Here is a 17973-nt window from a genome sequence, read left to right as displayed (position 1 = left end):
CTGTCCACTAAGATCCAAAATCATTTTTATATGGTTCGTTAGCTACAGTTGTACAATTGAATCTGTAAACTTGTGTTGGACTTTAAATTTATTCCTGTTAAATTTCATCTTATTAATAAGATTTAATCCATCATCTTGGCCTTTTGATATATGTTTGTTGTGAACTAGTGATGTAGCCAACAATATGAGCCCATATCTTCATCACGTCCACAAGGGTAGCATGAGATTTTGTCAAATGCCTTGCTGAAATCCACGTGTGCTACATCTGTGGCATTCTCTGACCAGCTAATCTGATAATCCTGACAAAAAGGAAACAAGTTTACCCTGAAACGACTTGTTTTTAATGAAGTTATACTGACTGCCAGTATTTGTTGCTGTCTTTTCCAAAAGCTCAAAAAGGATCCCTTTAATAATATGTTAGGACTTTTGCTAGGAAACTGTCAGCCTGTACTTTGAAGAGGCTACCTCCTTCTCCTTTCTGAAAATCAGGACATTTTTCTCTGTTCATTCTTGTGGCACACCTTCTGTTCTCCAAAATTTTCAAAGATCGTTGGCAGCAATTACATCTGCCAGGTTTTTCAGTGCCCTGAGATATAGTACATCCAGGCCTGCTGACTTGAACGCATTGAGGGAAGCTAGATGCTTTCTTACTGTCTTCTTATCAGATAACCATTTTTATCCATTCTTTCCAATACAGAGAACATCCTCCTTGGCAAATAAAATGAGCTAAATAAGACTTGACTAGTTCTGTCTTTTCTCTGTCACCTGTTATCATCATCTCACATCTCTGAATCACCCTTGTGATGAGCATCTCCAAATTTAGTCTTGGATGACAAACACAGTCCATCTCTGTGTCCTAGCCAGAAGCCTTTCCAGCTAAGACCTATTGAATCTTGCTGGTGTCTCGACCAAGAGGGTCACCTCCGTGTCACAGTGAAGCATTGGTGTGGCACTTTAGCAGGAAGGAGGGTTGTGTGGGTTAGAATGTAAGGGTGTGTATGTATAAAATACAGGTATTCAGACATGTTAAAGACCTTGGAATAAGGAGAAGGGATTCAAGTGTTCTAGCCCTACCACTTACTGTGTCACAGTCACTTAGTCTCCTTGTGCTTAAATTGTCACATCTATAAAATGGGAATGTAATACTGGTACTCTCTATAGCTTGCAGGATTATTGTGAATTATATGCTTTGGAAATCTTTAAAAAATTACACAAATTTGAGATGTTAAATATGTTCTTTTTCATTTGTAGTTTTTTCTTCCCCATTCTCTAGAGTTTTTTCTGCCTACATTAAAGAAGTTGATGAAAAGCCAGCCAGTACTCCATGGGGTACCAAGATGCCTTTTGGTCAACTGATGTCAGAGTTTGGTGGTACTGGAAGTGGTGGTTGGGTCCATGGAGTTAGTTTCTCTGCCAGTGGAAACCGCCTCGCTTGGGTCAGCCATGATAGTACTGTATCAGTTGCTGATGCCTCCAAAAACATGATGTAAGTATTCTTTTCTTTTTTTTTAAACATATAGTATCTTCCATTTTGAAGCCTTTTCTCCCTTGTAGAAATTGGATATGAGAAAGTCAGAATAGGTCCCTATTACCTAATCGGCTGAGTTTAACTCAGTTTAAAATTACAAAAATATATTGAGACTTTGAATTTAGAAATTTTCATTAACGGAATAGGTCCCTTGAGATGTATTTGTACTAGGTAACAGCTAACTTTTGAAATGTTTTTAAACCTGGACTTGAATAAAGGTTATGTTCCTACAGCCAGAAATAATATCTAACGGAAGAACTGTTGAAAATTCCTTTGAGATTCCTTTACCTGGTGTTTGGTACTGATAAGCATTCCTTCAAAATAGCTAGTTTATTCTGTAATTCCAGACGTCTTCCTTTCTGTCACATTGGTTCTTACAAGACTTTATTTCCTACCTTAAATTTCTTACCTTATTTACTAAGTGAATATTCAACATTTCCATTAATTTGGACCCAATTAAGTAATACCTAAAATTTTTGATAACTAATTTTTCTGTGATATGTTGGAACAATTTGAATTATGATGAACCCCTTTATTATTTAAGTTCTTTATGACTAGAGTTAATGTTTACATATTTGTTTGTTGTAGAATTGAAGAAAACAGTTCAGTCACCTTTTCTCCTATCAATTTTTGCCTTGTCTTGATAAACAGATTCCCAAGCGAGTCTGAAGTTATCTGGTCCTAGAAATTAGTTTTCTTGGGTAACTTTGGCTCCCTCTGCTGGCACAGTAATAGCATAGCCTCAAATTTGGGAGATTTTTTTTTTCTTAACTAGATTAAGGGGTTTTTATACTTCCCCAAAGGTCATAGTGTTGTAGTGTTTGTAGTGTAATAAATTTTATTCATCTTAATCTAGGTGGTTTTAATATACATAATGAAACTTTAAATGTGTTATTAAGAATATGAATTTATTGTCATACCCTCTGAAACAAATAAAAATCTGGTGTCGCAGTGAATGTAAAAGATAAAATAGTAATCTAGCACCTGACACTAACTTTTAAAAAATGATCTTAAAAATGTACCCTCTTTTGAATAAAATCAGGTGATTGATCCTTGTCAATCTACAAACTTTCACTGAGTACCTGATAAGTGTAAGGTGCCATGCTAGGTATAGGATGAGTCTTTTCTGTCATGGAATTTATAGAGTCAAAGATACATGAAAATACAGCTAACAGCAGCCTGTATGTCATTAAATTCCAAATAAATGGTAGTGGAAGAAGGGGTCATCTTTAGAGTAGTTAGGAAACACTTCTTAGAGAGAGATAGAAATTAGGTTGGGCTTTGTAGGACAAATAGGATTTAAATAGGGTCAGGAACTTTTCAAGAAGAGTGAGCAGGATGAGCAAAAGTAAAGAGATAGAAAAGCACATGGCCTTTTTAGAGGTTAATGAATAGACTAGTTTGGCTGGAATGGAAGGTTCTTTGTGGGGGAAGAGGGAAATAAAATGCTGGAATGACCTTGCCTGGAAGTTTGAGTTTTATGTCTTAGCTGATGGGAAGGCATTGGAAAGGCTCTGTACTTAAAGTCAGAAAGACCCGGGCTCAAATCCTTCCTCAGATACTTACTATCTATGTGACTCTGGGCAAATCCCTTAACCTTTCTGGGCTTCAGTGTGCTCATCTGTAAAATTAAGGGGTTGGACTTGATGGCTTCGGAGGTCCCTTCAGATTCTAAGTTCCTGTGATTCCAAGAAAGTTACCTTAGGACCCACCTATCTCATATGTGTAATTCTTTACAGTGTTGATATTTTGATTCACCATAAGCTCGTGTCCTTGGAGCCCCTGAGAGATGGGTTCTTTGTCATCTTGTGTGTCTGTAAAGAAGCTATGTTTAATAAGTGCTCTTATGTTCAGGGTTTCACAGCTGAAAACAGAGTTCCTCCCACTCCTGAGTGTGTCGTTTGTCTCTGAGAACAGCGTGGTGGCTGCTGTAAGTATCTCTTTTCATTTTTTTCTTGTGGCACTCTGTAGTTTTTCCAGCAAGAGAATAATGCATACATTATGAAGCTGTTCACAATGCATAAAAGCCCTTTAGAGAAAATTGTGTTCGCTTTTAATAGTGAAAAATGCTAAAAATGAATGTTCTCCTTAGCAGTCAGCTAAATGTGTGATGGTATCTTCCATGGCCTTAATAATGTCTTGTTTCAGGGCCACGACTGCTGCCCAATGCTGTTTAATTATGATGATCGTGGCTCCTTGACCTTCGTCTCCAAATTAGACATTCCTAAACAGAGCATCCAGCGCAACATCTCTGCCATGGAACGCTTCCGCAACATGGACAAGAGAGCCACGACTGAGGATCGCAACACTGCTTTAGACACACTACACCAAAACAGTATCACGTAGGTACCAATCACCAAGGGTCACGGGGAGGCAGCCCCCAGCCCTTTTTTTCTTTTTAATTTATTTAATATATTTAGTTTTCAGCATTGATTTTCACAAGAGTTTGAATTACAAATTTTCTCCCCATTTCTACCCTCCCGCCCACTCCAAGATGGCGTATATTCTGGTTGCACCATTCCCCAGTCAGCCCTCCCATCTGTCACCCCACTCCCCTCCCATCCCCCTTTCCCTTCTTCTCTTGTAGGGCAAGATAAATTTCTATGCCCCATTTCCTGTGTATCTTATTTCCTAGTTGCATGCAAAAACTTTTTTCTTTGTTGTTGTTTTTGAACATCTGTTTTTAAAACTTTGAGTTCCAAATTCTCTCCCCTCTTCCCTCCCCACCCACCCTCCCTAAGAAGGCAAGTAATTCAACATAGGCCACATGCGTATCATTATGTAAAACCCTTCCATTATACTCATGTTGTGAAAGATTAACTATGTTTTGCTCCTTCCTAACCTATCCCCCTTTATTGAATTTTCTCCCTTGACGATGTCCCTTTTCGAAAGTGTTTGTTTTTGATTACCTCCTCCCCCCATCTGCCTTCCCTTCTATCATCCCCCCTTTTTTATCTTCTTCCTCCCTCTTTCCTGTGGGATAAGATACCCAATTGAGTGTGTATGGTATTCCCTCCTCAGGTCAAATTCGATGAGAGCAAGATTTACTCATTCCCCCTCACCTGCCCCCTCTTCCCTTCCTACAGAACCACTTTTTCTTGCCACTTTTATGTGAGATAATTTACCCCATTCTATCTCTCCCTTTCTCCATCTCTCAGTATATTCCTCTCTTATCCCTTAATTTGATTTTATTTTTTTAGATATCATCCCTTCATATTCAACTCACCCTGTGCCGTGTGTGTGTGTGTGTACATACATACACACATATATATACACACACACACCTACATATGTACATACATAGATACACACATATGTATATATATGTATACACACACATATATATATGCATATTCCTTTCAGCTACTATGATATTGAGGTCTCATGAATCATACAGATCATCTTTCCGTGTAGGAATGTAAACAAAACAGTTCAACTTTAGTAAGTCCCTTATGATTTCTTTTTCTTGTTTACACTTTCATGCTTCTCTTGATTCTTGTGTTTAAAAGTCAGATTTTCTATTCAGCTCTGGTCTTTTCACTGAGAAAGCTTGAAAGTCCTCTATTTTATTGAAAATCCATATTTTGCCTTGGAGCATGATACTCAGTTTTGCTGGGTAGGTGATTCTTGGTTTTAATCCTAGCTCCATTGACATCCAGAATATTGTATTCCAAGCCCTTCAGTCCCTTAACGTAGAAGCTGCCAGATCCTGTGTCATCCTGATTGTTTTTCCACAATACTCAAATTGTTTCTTTCTGGCTGCTTGCAGTATTTTCTCCTTGACCTGGGAGCCCTGGAATTTGGCGACAATGTTCCTAGGAGTTTTCTTTTTGGGATCTATTTGAGGAGGCGATTGGTGGATTCTTTCAATTTCTATTTTACCCTCTGGCTCTAGAATATCAGGGCAGTTCTCCTTGATAATTTCTTGAAAGATGATATCTAGGCTCTTTTTTTGATCATGGCTTTCAGGTAGTCCAATAATTTTTAAATTATCTCTCCTGGATCTATTTTCTAGGTCAGTGGTTTTTCCAATGAGATATTTCACATTGTCTTCCACTTTTTCATTCCTTTGTTTCTGTTTTATAATATCTTGATTTCTCATAAAGTCACTAGCTTCCACTTGTTCCAGTCTCATTTTTAAGGTAGTATTTTCTTCAGTGGTGTTTTGGACCTCCTTTTCCATTTAGCTAATTCTGCCTTTCAAGGCATTCTTCTCCTCATTGGCTTTTTGGAGCTCTTTTGCCATTTGAGTTAGTCTATTTTTTAAAGTGTTGTTTTCTTCAATATTTTTTTCAGTATTTTTTTGGGTCTCCTTTAGCAAGTCATTGACTTGTTTTTCATGGTTTTCTCGCATCCTTCTCATTTCTCTTCCCAATTTTTCCTCTACTTCTCTAACTTGCTTTTCCAACTCCTTTTTGAGCTCTTCCGTGGCCTGAGACCAGTTCATGTTTTTCTTGGAGGCTTTTGGTGTAGGCTCTTTGACTTTGTTGACTTCTTTAGGCTGTATGTTTTGGTCTTCTTTGTCACCAATGAAAGATTCCAAAGTCTGAGACTGAATCTGAGTGTGTTTTTGCTGCCTGGCCATGTTCCCAGCCAACTTACTTGACCCTTGAGTTTTTCGTTGGGGTATGACTGCTTGTAGAGCAAAGAGTACTTTGTTCCAAGCTTGAGGGGATGCGCTGTAGATTTCAGAGCTATTTCTATACAGCCAGCTCTGCTACACTAGCACTCCTCCTTCCTCAAGAACCACCAACCTGGACCTGATGCAGTCTTAAGCAGGCTCTGCAGTCCTGCTCTGATCCGCCACTTAATTCCTCCCACCACGTGGGCCTGGGGCCAGAAGTAACTGCAGCTGTAGTTCTGTAGCTGCGCCTCCCTCGCTGCCCCTGGGGCAGTGGCTGAACCGGGCAGCTTTTCCTACTAACCTCTGTTGTCTTTGGTGTTTGTGGGTTAAGAAGTCTGGTAACTGCCACAGCTCACTGATTCAGGGTGCTGGGGCCTGTTCCAGCCTGCTGCTGGTCTGGTTGGTCCTGCCGCCACCCACGCTGAGCTCCACTCCCCTCTGCTCCATTCATGATAGACCTCATCCAGCGACCATCCAGGCTGTCTGGGGCTAGATCCCTGCTTCCCTCTGCTATTTTGTGGGTTCTGCATTTCTAGAATTTTTTCAGAGCCATTTTTTATAGTTTTTTGGAGGGACCTGGCGGGGAGCTCACGCAAGTCCCTGCTTTTCAGCCGCCATCTTGGCTCTGCCCCCGGAAGTCGCCCCTAGCCCTTTTAAACAGTGCATATAACCTCATTAGAGAGGCTGTCATGTCTGATGCACCATTCCTCCATCTTCTCACCTCATACCATTCAAACTAGCCTTACTTCACGTAAGAGACTCACTAAGAGTCTGGATTTCCTTTGCTTCTTGATTTTTTCCCCCCGAATATTTCAAGTTATAGTGATTGAGTTACAGAATGATTTTGACTTTTGAGATATGAAAGTCAAAAACCCATTCATTATGAGGATTGGGAAAGATATGCAGCAAAATTTTAAGGCCATATAACCCATTACCATGATTTAACTTTGTCAAATATTTTTCAGAACTATAGTAAATGCTCAGAAGCTGCACTACAGTTTTTTATTAGTTTCCTTACTAGCAAACATGAGGCAAAATGTCATGACTTTGTTCATTATGAAATCATGCTTCTGTCTTCTGCTTTGTCTATGGGTTTTAACTCATTCTTATGGGTGAGGCATAGAGTGGTATAGTGTGGTTAGAGAGCTAGACTCAGAGCCTGTGTTCAAGGCCCTCTTCTGACACATACGGTGTCACCCTGGCAAGTCACTTAACTTCTAAATACTCTAAACAATTCTCTAAGACTATAAGTTACAGAGAAGATGCTTGCCTGCAGGGAGGGTGAATTTTCTCACCCAAGTGTTCCCAATGCCAGTGAGATTGTGGGTCTAGTCCTGACTCCTGTCCTTATACTTAAGAACAAGAGAATTGTATGGTTTGAAAAAAAATGCAATTCATTAGTGTCATTATGATAAAGCTATGGATTCCTTTGACTTGTTTCACACTAGGGACTTGTAACTATGTAATAAGAAGGAAGGCTTGAATTTTGTCCAGCAAAATAAGAGGCTAAAGGGAAGAAAGGAAAGTTTTCTTGAGGATTCAAATCAGTGTTCAGCCTGAGTGCCATAAGATATTCTCTGTCTTATTAGACTTTTGATCTCTTGAGAACAAAATTTTATGATGGGTTGCAAGCACTAGATTTTCTCTGAAGAAATTGGAAATAGCATAGTATGCTGGTCTTGGAGTCAGGCGAGTCTAGTTGTAGCTCTACCACTAACTTGGGGTGTGGTTTTTATCCTCAGTTTCCTCATTTTTAAAAGGAGGAGTGAGCAAGGTGATTTGTCCCCTAAAGGCCCTTCTAGCCCTCATCTTCTTTGATACCATCAATGAGTGCAGTTTAAGTGGTTTGGTCGAGCAGACAGGCTCGAAAATAGCTTGAAAATTATCAATGCCAAGTATTGGTGAAAATTGAAAGAACAGGCTTTATTTTCTATTTCATCTTGCAACTGCACCTCTCAAAGACTTTTCAAATGAAGGTCTTTAAAAGCCATTTCTTAGCATATTGTTCTTTGCATTTCTATGCAGATTGCCTAGCAGAAAGGAAATAGACTTCTCTTACTGCTTCTCCTGAAGTTTTTCAGAGTGCAGTTTTTTTTTAATGGTGAAATCCTTTCAGATGGGAATAGCTGTTTTCTTTTAAGTTTTAACTTTGCCTGGAAGAAGATAGGTTCCAGAGCTTGTAAGGAAGAAAGGTTATTTTTGAGCTCTACAATTGATTTTCTGGTTATGGAACTCAAAGGTGACTTCCTTCATTCCCTAGCCTCTTCTTTTCTTGTTTGGAATTGGTAGCACACACTGTCTTTACTGGTGAAATTCATGTTACAAATGGAGTTTATGTATTATAAATACATTTGGGATGACTGCGTGATGTTGTATTTATAGCCAGGTGGGTTTCAGTAACACTTCAACTTCCCTTTGAGCATAATTACTCGCATGTATATCATGCTTCTAATGTTAGAAAGTGTTTTCACATACATTATATCATTGAGTGTCTCTGAGGTCCTGTACATTGTTCAGGTATCATTGTGCCCGTTTTATAGATGAGGGAAGTGAGCTTCAGAGAAGTGATTTGTCCAAGGTGACAGCTGGTGAGGAGCAGAACCAGGACCTGAACTCGGGCCTTTTCCACTAGCCTGATGGAATCTGAACTAGTGAAAGCAGTTTAAAATAGTGCTGTTGTGGTTATTTCTGTGATCTTATCCTTATCCCAAACTCTGGCTTTTTGGCTAGCGTATGAAGTAGATTATTATGGTATCATTTAGTAAATTCTTTGGCAGACTTGCTAGAAATCTCCGTCTTCTAACACCTCTGCCTTTTGTTTCAAGGAAATAAGCTCTGAGGCGTTTCACTGGAGCCTCCTGTCCACAAATCCATGAAATACAGCTTAAAATGAACTTAGGCCTGAGAGCAAACAGATTAAGGTGTTCTCTGAGTCAAACTGCTGCAGACCAATTTGGATGGAAGACTTGATATTCCAGTTGATGGATAGCTCGTTCACTTGAGCAGCCATAAAACTTGACCTGCTACAGGACAGATTGGACAGCCGTAGATCACTGCCGCAGTGTTAACATTCCCTGAAGTCCCTCATTTTATTCTTCCTTTTTCAGCCAAGTGTCTATTTATGAAGTGGACAAGCAAGACTGCCGCAAATTTTGCACCACTGGCATTGATGGAGCAATGACAATTTGGGATTTCAAGGTAGTCTTTAACTTTCGTAATAGATTTTGTCTGTGTAGCGGTGGTGGTGGTAGAAATAAGTAGCTGACATTTCCATGGCAGTACTGTCTATGTGGGGCAACGTTAACCCTATTTGAAACCAAGTAAAAATTTTCTAATGTATATGATAGAAGCACACAGTGTTAGATGTCATTCAGTTAAAAGCTTTAAGACAAACCCATTAGTAATCAGGAACCTCTCTAATCCTCATTTATTCTTTCAGTGGAAAGAAGAATTTATGTATGTGGAGATATCTAAGTTAAATATACGAACATGTCTCCACCACACACACACGCAGACATTTTTGTTTGGCTTTGTTTAACTTCTCTAGATGTTAAAATAACTAAAACATTTGCATAATCTGGCCACAACCTGTATACTTGCATGATATTTATTTTTATCTCTAGGGAGGTTTTCATCTTTAGAATTTAGAAAACAGAGACGAGTATAAGTAAATGCCTGAGAAGATCTAGGCAGAAACACAGTATCTCTGCCATTGTCTCCTCCCTTTAGATATCTCTTACCTTCCTGTCAGAGGGACTCAGATAACCCTGTATTTAACTGTCTGTATTTTGATGATACTTTGGTCAGCACTGAGGGAATACAAAGAAGCATTAGATAACTCACCACTTCCTAGAAGTTTGAAGAGTTTCTGAGTATGTGTACGTATGTGTAGATGCATATATCTTTGTATAGATCTATGTCTGTATGTATATGTGTGTAAAATGTATAAAGATACATCAATAGTATGTTTTCCATAAACATTCCATAGACATAATCCTGTAGAGGGAGTTATTAGAGAGCCTCTTTGGGGATTTTCAGATTACCACTATAAAACTCCTTAGTCAATTGATTTTCTCTTTTCTTTCCAGACTTTAGAGTCTTCAATCCAGGGGCTACGAATCATGTGAAGCTGTATTTCCATTCTCTAGCATGACAGACACTTGACAGAATGCAGCTCCAGCATTTGCATGAAGATGGGAAAGACCCTACCACAAGTCAAAACTGAGAAAATATCCCTTGCAGATGTTTTGTTTTTGGTTTTTTTTTTTTTTTGAACATAATTGGTGAATGTATTGGTTTTGAAAAATCAGCAGTGATGTCTTTTTGATTGGCTATTTCATTCCATTCTTGACCAAAGCTGCTCTTTAAGTAGTTTATCGTGGGAAGTTGTCACACTAAATTAAAGGGGGATTTTATGTAAATTGTCTGCTAGAAAAATAAAAAAAAATACAGGAAGTATTTGTCTTGTGAATTTTTTTAATTTAATTTTATTGTTTTGCAGTGAACTAAAATCTGTTTTTCTCCATTCTACTTCCTGCCATCCCACTGGGGGAAAAAAAGAAGAAAACTAAAAACTAAAATATATGTGTAACATACATATAGTAAAAAAATAAAATCCCATTTTGACCATATCTAAAATATAAATGTCTCAACATGCACTTTGAGTCTTATCACCTCATGTCAGGAGGTAGGTAGCTGTTTTACATGATTTCTGGAATCAGTGTTGGTCATTGTGGTAACCAGAGTTGTCTTTACAATATCATTGTCACGTAAAATGTTCTCCTGGTTCACCTTGATCTGCATCAGTTCATACCAATCTTCCAGAGTTCTTTGAAGCTATCCCCTTTATCATTTCTTACAGCAAAATAACATTCTGTTATATTCATATACAATAATGTGTTGAGCTGCTCCCCATTTGATGGTTAGTTATCCCTTAATTTACAGTTCTTTGGAAAAAAAGACCTACTACAAAATGTATATACACACACATAAATTCATACATACGTGTGTGTGTGTTTCTGAAAAGTCACTTGGGACTTGTCCACATTCACATGCTGTTCATCTTTAATTTTCAAACAGGATCAATAACATCACGATATTGGGGTAGAATAGTGGATGATGGGTGATGTCTTGACTTGCGTATGAATCAGATTTAAGTGAAGCAGAGCTGCGTAAAAGTTGTTAATCTCACTTTCTCTTCCAAAGTCGTCGATGTCCAGTGACAAGACAAAACTCAAGATGACTGGCAGTGGCCCAGGATTCAGTAGTTGACCCTGGCATCTTCCATGTCTGACCAAGCTCTAATTCTCCACAGCACCTACTTCAGCTGCTTTCATGGCAGTTGGAATGAATTGTTCTCAGCTGCCCATTCAACCAAGGGAAGTCTTCACATGCTTGGGACAGAAATCTCTCTTAACTCACAGATGGGTTTGAGGCCTCTTGGTTACCCTCAGCCTGGTTTAGCTTCTCTAGACAGTCTTACTGGGGTGTGGCTGCTACATATCCTACAGCATCTGGGAACCACAGGTGAGAGTTGGGTGAAGGTGGATGCCAGAGGGGGATGAGCAGCCCTGAAAAGGCTTCGGCATGCCCTCACATCAAAGGTCCTCCCTCAACACCCTATACACCTCCACATTCACATAGCTACTAAGTGACAGAGCCAACATTTGATCCCAGGTTTTCTGACTCCTAAGTCCAGTGTTCTTTCTACTACGCCATACTGCCTTCTAGGTTTGAGTGAAAAACTTTTGGTCGTATAAGAAATGTACATAGTTTTCATGATTTCCATGGTGAATCAGTTTAATTTGTATTGTTGGTTGATGGAGGGGACAACTTTATCTGTTTTGGTGGGGTGATTTTCATTGTCATGTTAAAGCAAGAGGATTATAACACCGAGTTATATTCTCAGCCTCTTAGTGTCAACACCAGAACTCTAAGGACACCTTGTACTGTTCTAAAGGTTAGAATAAGGATTGGTACCTGCTTTGGGTCCAAGTTAACCTTCAATGTGAGAGATCTTTGTGTAGGCAGTGAAGTTTCCGGAATCTATTGGAAATGCGAATGGAGGAATCGCCTACTAAGGAAGAATGCCACCCCTTTGGAAAGTAAAGGATTGATGTTGAAACCTGCACATCCACGGTTCCCCCAGCACTAGCCCAGACCTTTGAGCATCCTCAAAGCTATGCTACTGTACCTCCTAGGTTAAGGAGAGCTACAGACTAGAGGAAGCATTGGAAGGAATCATGTCATTTACTCTATCCAATAAACTCCAGTGGCTCCCTATTGCCTCTGGGATCAAATATAAAATCCTATGTTTGGCATTCAAAGCCCTTCATAACCTAGCCCCTCCTACCTTTCCAGTCTTCTTATACCTCACTCCCCCACACATACTCTGATCCAGTGCTATTCAATAAACAAGGCACTCCATCTCTTGACTGGGTGTTTTCTCTGGCTTTCCCCCATGCTGTGCTCTCCCTTCTTGTCTCTACCTTCTGGCTTCCCTGGCTTCCTTTTTTTGCCCCTTATCACAATCTACTCAGTTATATGTATTATAATTGTAGTATTTCCCCTGTAGGTTAAACAAATATATCTTTACATTTGTTGATGGAAAAAGGCTAATGTGCTTAATGGAAGAGGAGGTTAAAAATATAAACACAACCACTTGGAAAAGAAGGATGGAGGAGGGATATTAGCTCAGTCAAAAGGAAAGTGACCAGCAGGATTTTTTTTAGAAGGCTGTTGGAATGTCAAAGCAAAAGAAGGAGAAGACACTGATGGAGGCAAGAAGGAATAGAACCCTTAGAAATGGAAGGCACCTTAGAAGTTAAATAATCCAATTCCATTATTTTATAGATGAGGAAACAGACCCAAATAGGGGAACTGACGTGCCCAATATTCTCATAACCAAAACCTTGAAGGCTTTCTGGCCATGGAATCTAGGGGAGCTGCTAACTTCCAAGATGGCCCTTTCAGCCCTGGAAATGATGCCAAGAGCATACACAGAAAGGATCAAGTGGACGTCCGCAAGGATCAGGGCTGATGATTTACCATCCAGCCCAAGAGTGAAACAGGTTGGAACCATAAAAACCAGGCTTATTAACCTGCCGAACTGGGTTTGATGACCAAGCTGATTCATCCATCTGTACAAAACCGGTATCCTGAAATGCCTTTCCCTTTGTTCAGGCAGATTGTTGCATACTAAATGACTGACTGACTTATATCTACGTATCGTTTACCTCTTATGGAATGCCACAACGAATGAAAGGTAAATGTGTGGCTGCAAGTTCACAACCTAGAGAAAAAGTCCTTCCCCCTATAGAGCTGGTGGTCAATTATCCTAGCTCTGTTGTTTTACATACGATAAGGAGACTGATGCCAAAAGTGGTAAAGTGATTGCCCAAGGCAACATGGGTTCAGTCATGTTGATGGAATTGACCAGAAGTGAACACAGAAATGAAGAATCTAATGTTGGTCAGAAACCTTGATACGCCGTGGGAGAAGACCTACAGTGCCATATTGCCTAGTAGTTAATTCCATAGCAGCCCAGACTCCTGAAATGCCTCTTATACAGATTATGTGGAGCATTTTAATTAATATAGAATTATGTTGGAATTTAGCTTTCTGGGACATTGGTGGCCTCTATGGATGGCATCCAAAGGAAATAGATCTCACAGCTGTGATCTTACTTTGGCTCCTGAATGTCATTGCAAATGTGTCCTCATCTATAAAATTAGGGGTTTGAGCTAAATGGTGCCTAGAATCCCTTGTATTCTAACATTCTGTAGTCTGTTCTAAGGTTCTCTGTTCTAAAGCCTTTTCCTCATCTCTAACATTCCATAATTTAAATTCACACTTGTGAAATGCTTTAGATTTAACAAAGTTCCTTTTTCACAGCAGGCCTCTGAGGAAGGTATCCCACAGTTACTTCATTCTGACCGGTTAAAAAAACCAAAGGTGAAATAGTATGTTTAAGGGAATGTCAGAAACAGGATTCAAACCCAAGTCTCTTAAATCCACATTCAAGGCTTTTTTTCTCCCCACTACCCCACACAAATCTTTATTTTACTGGTAGAAAAATAGCTCTTTCAAGGTAACTGACCCCAAGAGATGGGGAGCAACAGCAGGTGACTAGCCAGGAATGAGTATTCAAGTGTGCATTGAAACCTTGTTTCGGGGAATTAGGTTAAGTTTGTATTATGAGAACACAAAGAAAGCATTCCAAATTGTTCTTGGAACATCAGATGTCTTGTTCTGTATGCAGGCACTATCTTGTGGTTTTCTGTGTGGCATTCATGCTAATTTCTTTAAAAGCTTGGGAATTTTTTCAGAGGGGTCAGCTTTTTTTTTTATTGGAGAATCATAAACTCAAGTCTCAACGGACATGAGTGAAAAGCAAAATGAGTGAAATGGTACCAGAAACTCCAAAATGTATTTTGATTAAAACGAAACAGTGGGGTTTTAACAAAATAAAAACAATGCCATTGTATTTGATCTGTATTCCTTTCCTCACTTTTCAATCTTGGTCAAATATCGTACTATATACTAGGGGTGTTTTTTGTAGTCACAGTATGTATATGGTTCTGATTCTGCTTGTGAGCTATTTTAAACATTCTCCACATTCATCTATAGCCATGTTGGCATGTGCCCAGAATTTATTTTGGGCATTGTGGCTGCTGACTTTTGGTATTGGTCAACAATACATTATATATTCAGCCAGCCATTTAGCATGCAGCATTCTACCTTACCAAAGGGAAAGGCATTTCAGGACACCAACTCTGTACAAATGGTTGAATCAGCTTAGTCATTGAATCCAGTTTGACACAGTTTAACAAATAAATCTGTACTTTTCCAGGTTGAGAAAATGTACCTCCATAACAGTTCTTACATCTGTTGCCTCCTGTCCATTCACAATCCCCAACCTCATTCAGGCCCCTGTTCACCTCTTACTGGAATATAATTATTTTCCTCTCTGCTTACAGTCTCTTCCATTCCCTCCTCTCCAGGTTTTCTGTACACAGCTGCCAAAATAAACGTCCACAATTCTAATGACGTGAAGGTATTTTGTGATGTGAAGAGGCTCTTGTTAGAATGAAGGCTTAAAGCCTCAGGTAAAACAGTCAAAGCAGGAGAATAAAGTTTTCAAATTGTGCCTAAGCTACAGGTCTGACCATGTTCCTCCTCTGCTCAAAAGCCTGCAATGACTCCATATTATCACTAAGATTAAATCCAAACTCCTCAGTCTGATGTTTAAGTTCTTCCAGACCTTCTTTTCCATCATTATTTTACATTACACATTTCAAGCAACTGGTGGTCTAGCCAAAATGGACCACCATCTGTTCCCTGAAGGAAAAAAGTTTCATCTTGGTTGCATTCACTGCATTCCCTCATCTCTCATCACGCTTGTCAATATTCATGAAATGCCTACTAGGTGCCAGGCACTGGACTAAACATTTGGGATACAAAGAAAAGCAAAAAATAGTCCCTGCTCTCAAGGAGCTCACAGTCTGAGGGAGATAACATGAAAACTACTATGTACAAACAAGTTTTGTTGTGCTTGACTCCATTTTCTTGGCAAAGATGCTGAAGTGGTTTGATATTTCCTTCTCCAGATGAGGAAACTGAGGCAAACAGGGTTAAGTGACTTACCCAGGGTCACACAGCTAGTAAGTGTCTGAGGCTGGATTTGAACTCAGGTCTTCCTGACCCTAGGCTTGGTGATCTATCCACTGACCCACCTGACTGCCCCACACAAACAAGCTATATACAGGATAAACTGGAGCAAATCAACAGAAGGAAGGCACCAGCCTGAAGGAAGGCCTTCTCATAGAAAGTGAGATATTAGACTTGAAGGAAGCCACAAGGCAGAAATGAGGAGGGAGGGCATTCCAGTCAAGGGCAAGAGTGAAAACACCAACAAAGTTTGGAGATGGAGTTTCTTGTTCCCGGAACAGCAAGGAGGTCAGTGTCACCAGATTGTAGAGCGCATGGAGATGAGTAAAGTAGAAAAAGATCCTATTGGCTACCACCTATTGGAAAGGTAGGAAGAGACCAGGTTACGTATGAAGGGCTTTGAATTCCAGACAGAGAATTTTATATTTGATTCTGGAGGCAATCGGGAGCCACTGGAGTTTCTTGAATAAGAGAGTGACATCATCAGACTCACACTTGAGGAAGATCATTTTGACAGATGAGTGGATGGTAGACTGAAGCGGGAGAGACCTGAGATAGGAAGACCAACCAACAGGCTATTGCTATTGTCCAGGCATGAGGGGATGAGAACTTGTACCACAGTGAAGGCAATGTCAGAGAAGAGGATTGAGGAGGGGCATAGAGGAGAAACATTGGTAAAAAAAAAAATCAACATGGAGCAGCTAGGTGGCACAGTGAGTAGAGCACCAGCCCTGGAGTCAGGAGGACCTGAGTTCAGACGTGGACTCAGACACTTGACACACTTAGCTGTGTGATGTTGGGCAAGTCACTTAACCCCAATTACCCTGCCTTCCACCCTCCAAAAAAAATCAACATGGCTTGGTAATAGATCATATATGGGGGGGAGGGGAAAGGATGACACCCATGTTGCGAGCCTAGGTGACTAAGAGGATGATGGTGCCTTTTATAGTAACAGAGAAGTTGGGGGGGGCGGGGATTTGGTAGAAAAGATAATGAGTTCCATTTTGAACGTATTGAGTATAATATTTCTATAGGATATCCAGTTCAAGATGTCCAATAGGCAGTTGGCATCTAATAGGCAGGATTGGAGGTCAGTAGAGAGGCTAGAATTGGACAAACATATTTGAGTCATCTGCGTAAAGATGAACATTGAAACCATGGGAGCTGATGAGATGAGCAAAGGAAACAGTATTAGAGGGAGAAGAGAAGAGGACCCAGGACAGAGTCTTGGGGGATTCCCTCTGTTGGCAGGCATGACATGGATGAACATTCGGCAAAGGAACCAAAGACAGCTTGATCATGGAGGAAAACCAGGAGAGGGCAGTGTCACAAAAACCTAGAGAGAAGAGAGTATTGAGGAGAAGAGGGTGCCTGCAGGGTCACAGGCACAGAGAGGTCAAGAAAGATGAAAAGAAATGGGACCCCTGCTTTCCAAGAGCCTACAGGCTTGCTTGGGAAACACGGCTGATGTAAAATGATAAGAGAACAGTTCATCATTAAGCTAAGTAGTGTGGATTGTGTGGTAAGAATTCAGAGACAAGATCAATGAGCGCTGAAGTCAGGAAAGGCTTCACTGAAGCAGTGGGCCTTGGCCTAGGTCCTGACGGATGGTTAAGACTCAAAATAGGCAGTGGGTTTGGGCAGCATTGCGGGTCTGAGCGAAGGTGTACAGGTGGAAGTGACCTTGTTATGTATGGGAGACATTGAGGAGACAAGCCTAAATAAAGCAGAGGGAATAGTATGAGGCCCGCTTATGAAGGGGCTTGAAAGCCAAAATAAGGAATTTGGACTTTATTTCATTGAATTCCAGAGCTGGGAGGGACTTTAAAGATAATTAATATACCCCCTGTCCTCATTTAACAAAGGGGAAACTGTGACATTTAAGAAGTTTGAGAGTAAATTTCTGGGTAATCATTTTATTCATAATTAATGCTAGCCTATTACCAATAAAAGGGTCAGTGACACCCTCGAATGTCAAAGACCCCCTCATGGTAATATGCTCGCAGTTAATATGCCCTTGGAAAAGTGGGTGTTCCTGAGAGCGGCAATCAACTCTGATTGGTTAACAATTGAGAGAATGAATATTATTATGAGAGATGAACTTATTCTAATGAGGTGCTAGAGGACATGCATTTATTCCAAGTCACCCCCA

General features: G+C 40.0%; 1 protein-coding gene across 1 annotated transcript in view; it reads left to right on the top strand.

Moving 5' to 3' along the window:
* ARPC1A (actin related protein 2/3 complex subunit 1A) overlaps window positions 1-10607 on the top strand; it is a 35614-nt gene extending 25007 nt beyond the window's left edge. The window contains exons 6-10 of the mRNA XM_036741863.1: window positions 1274-1486; window positions 3383-3458; window positions 3677-3870; window positions 9260-9350; window positions 10241-10607. Coding sequence (XP_036597758.1) covers window positions 1274-1486; window positions 3383-3458; window positions 3677-3870; window positions 9260-9350; window positions 10241-10279 — 613 coding nt within the window. The 3' untranslated portion in view covers window positions 10280-10607. The remainder of the gene's footprint in view (window positions 1-1273; window positions 1487-3382; window positions 3459-3676; window positions 3871-9259; window positions 9351-10240) is intronic.
* Window positions 10608-17973: the final 7366 nt, after the last annotated feature.

This window comes from Trichosurus vulpecula, chromosome 1 (genome assembly GCF_011100635.1).
Source record: "Trichosurus vulpecula isolate mTriVul1 chromosome 1, mTriVul1.pri, whole genome shotgun sequence".
Lineage (NCBI taxonomy): Eukaryota > Metazoa > Chordata > Mammalia > Diprotodontia > Phalangeridae > Trichosurus > Trichosurus vulpecula.
Note: the sequence above shows the minus strand (reverse complement) of the source record. Positions and strands in the feature narration are given on the sequence as shown.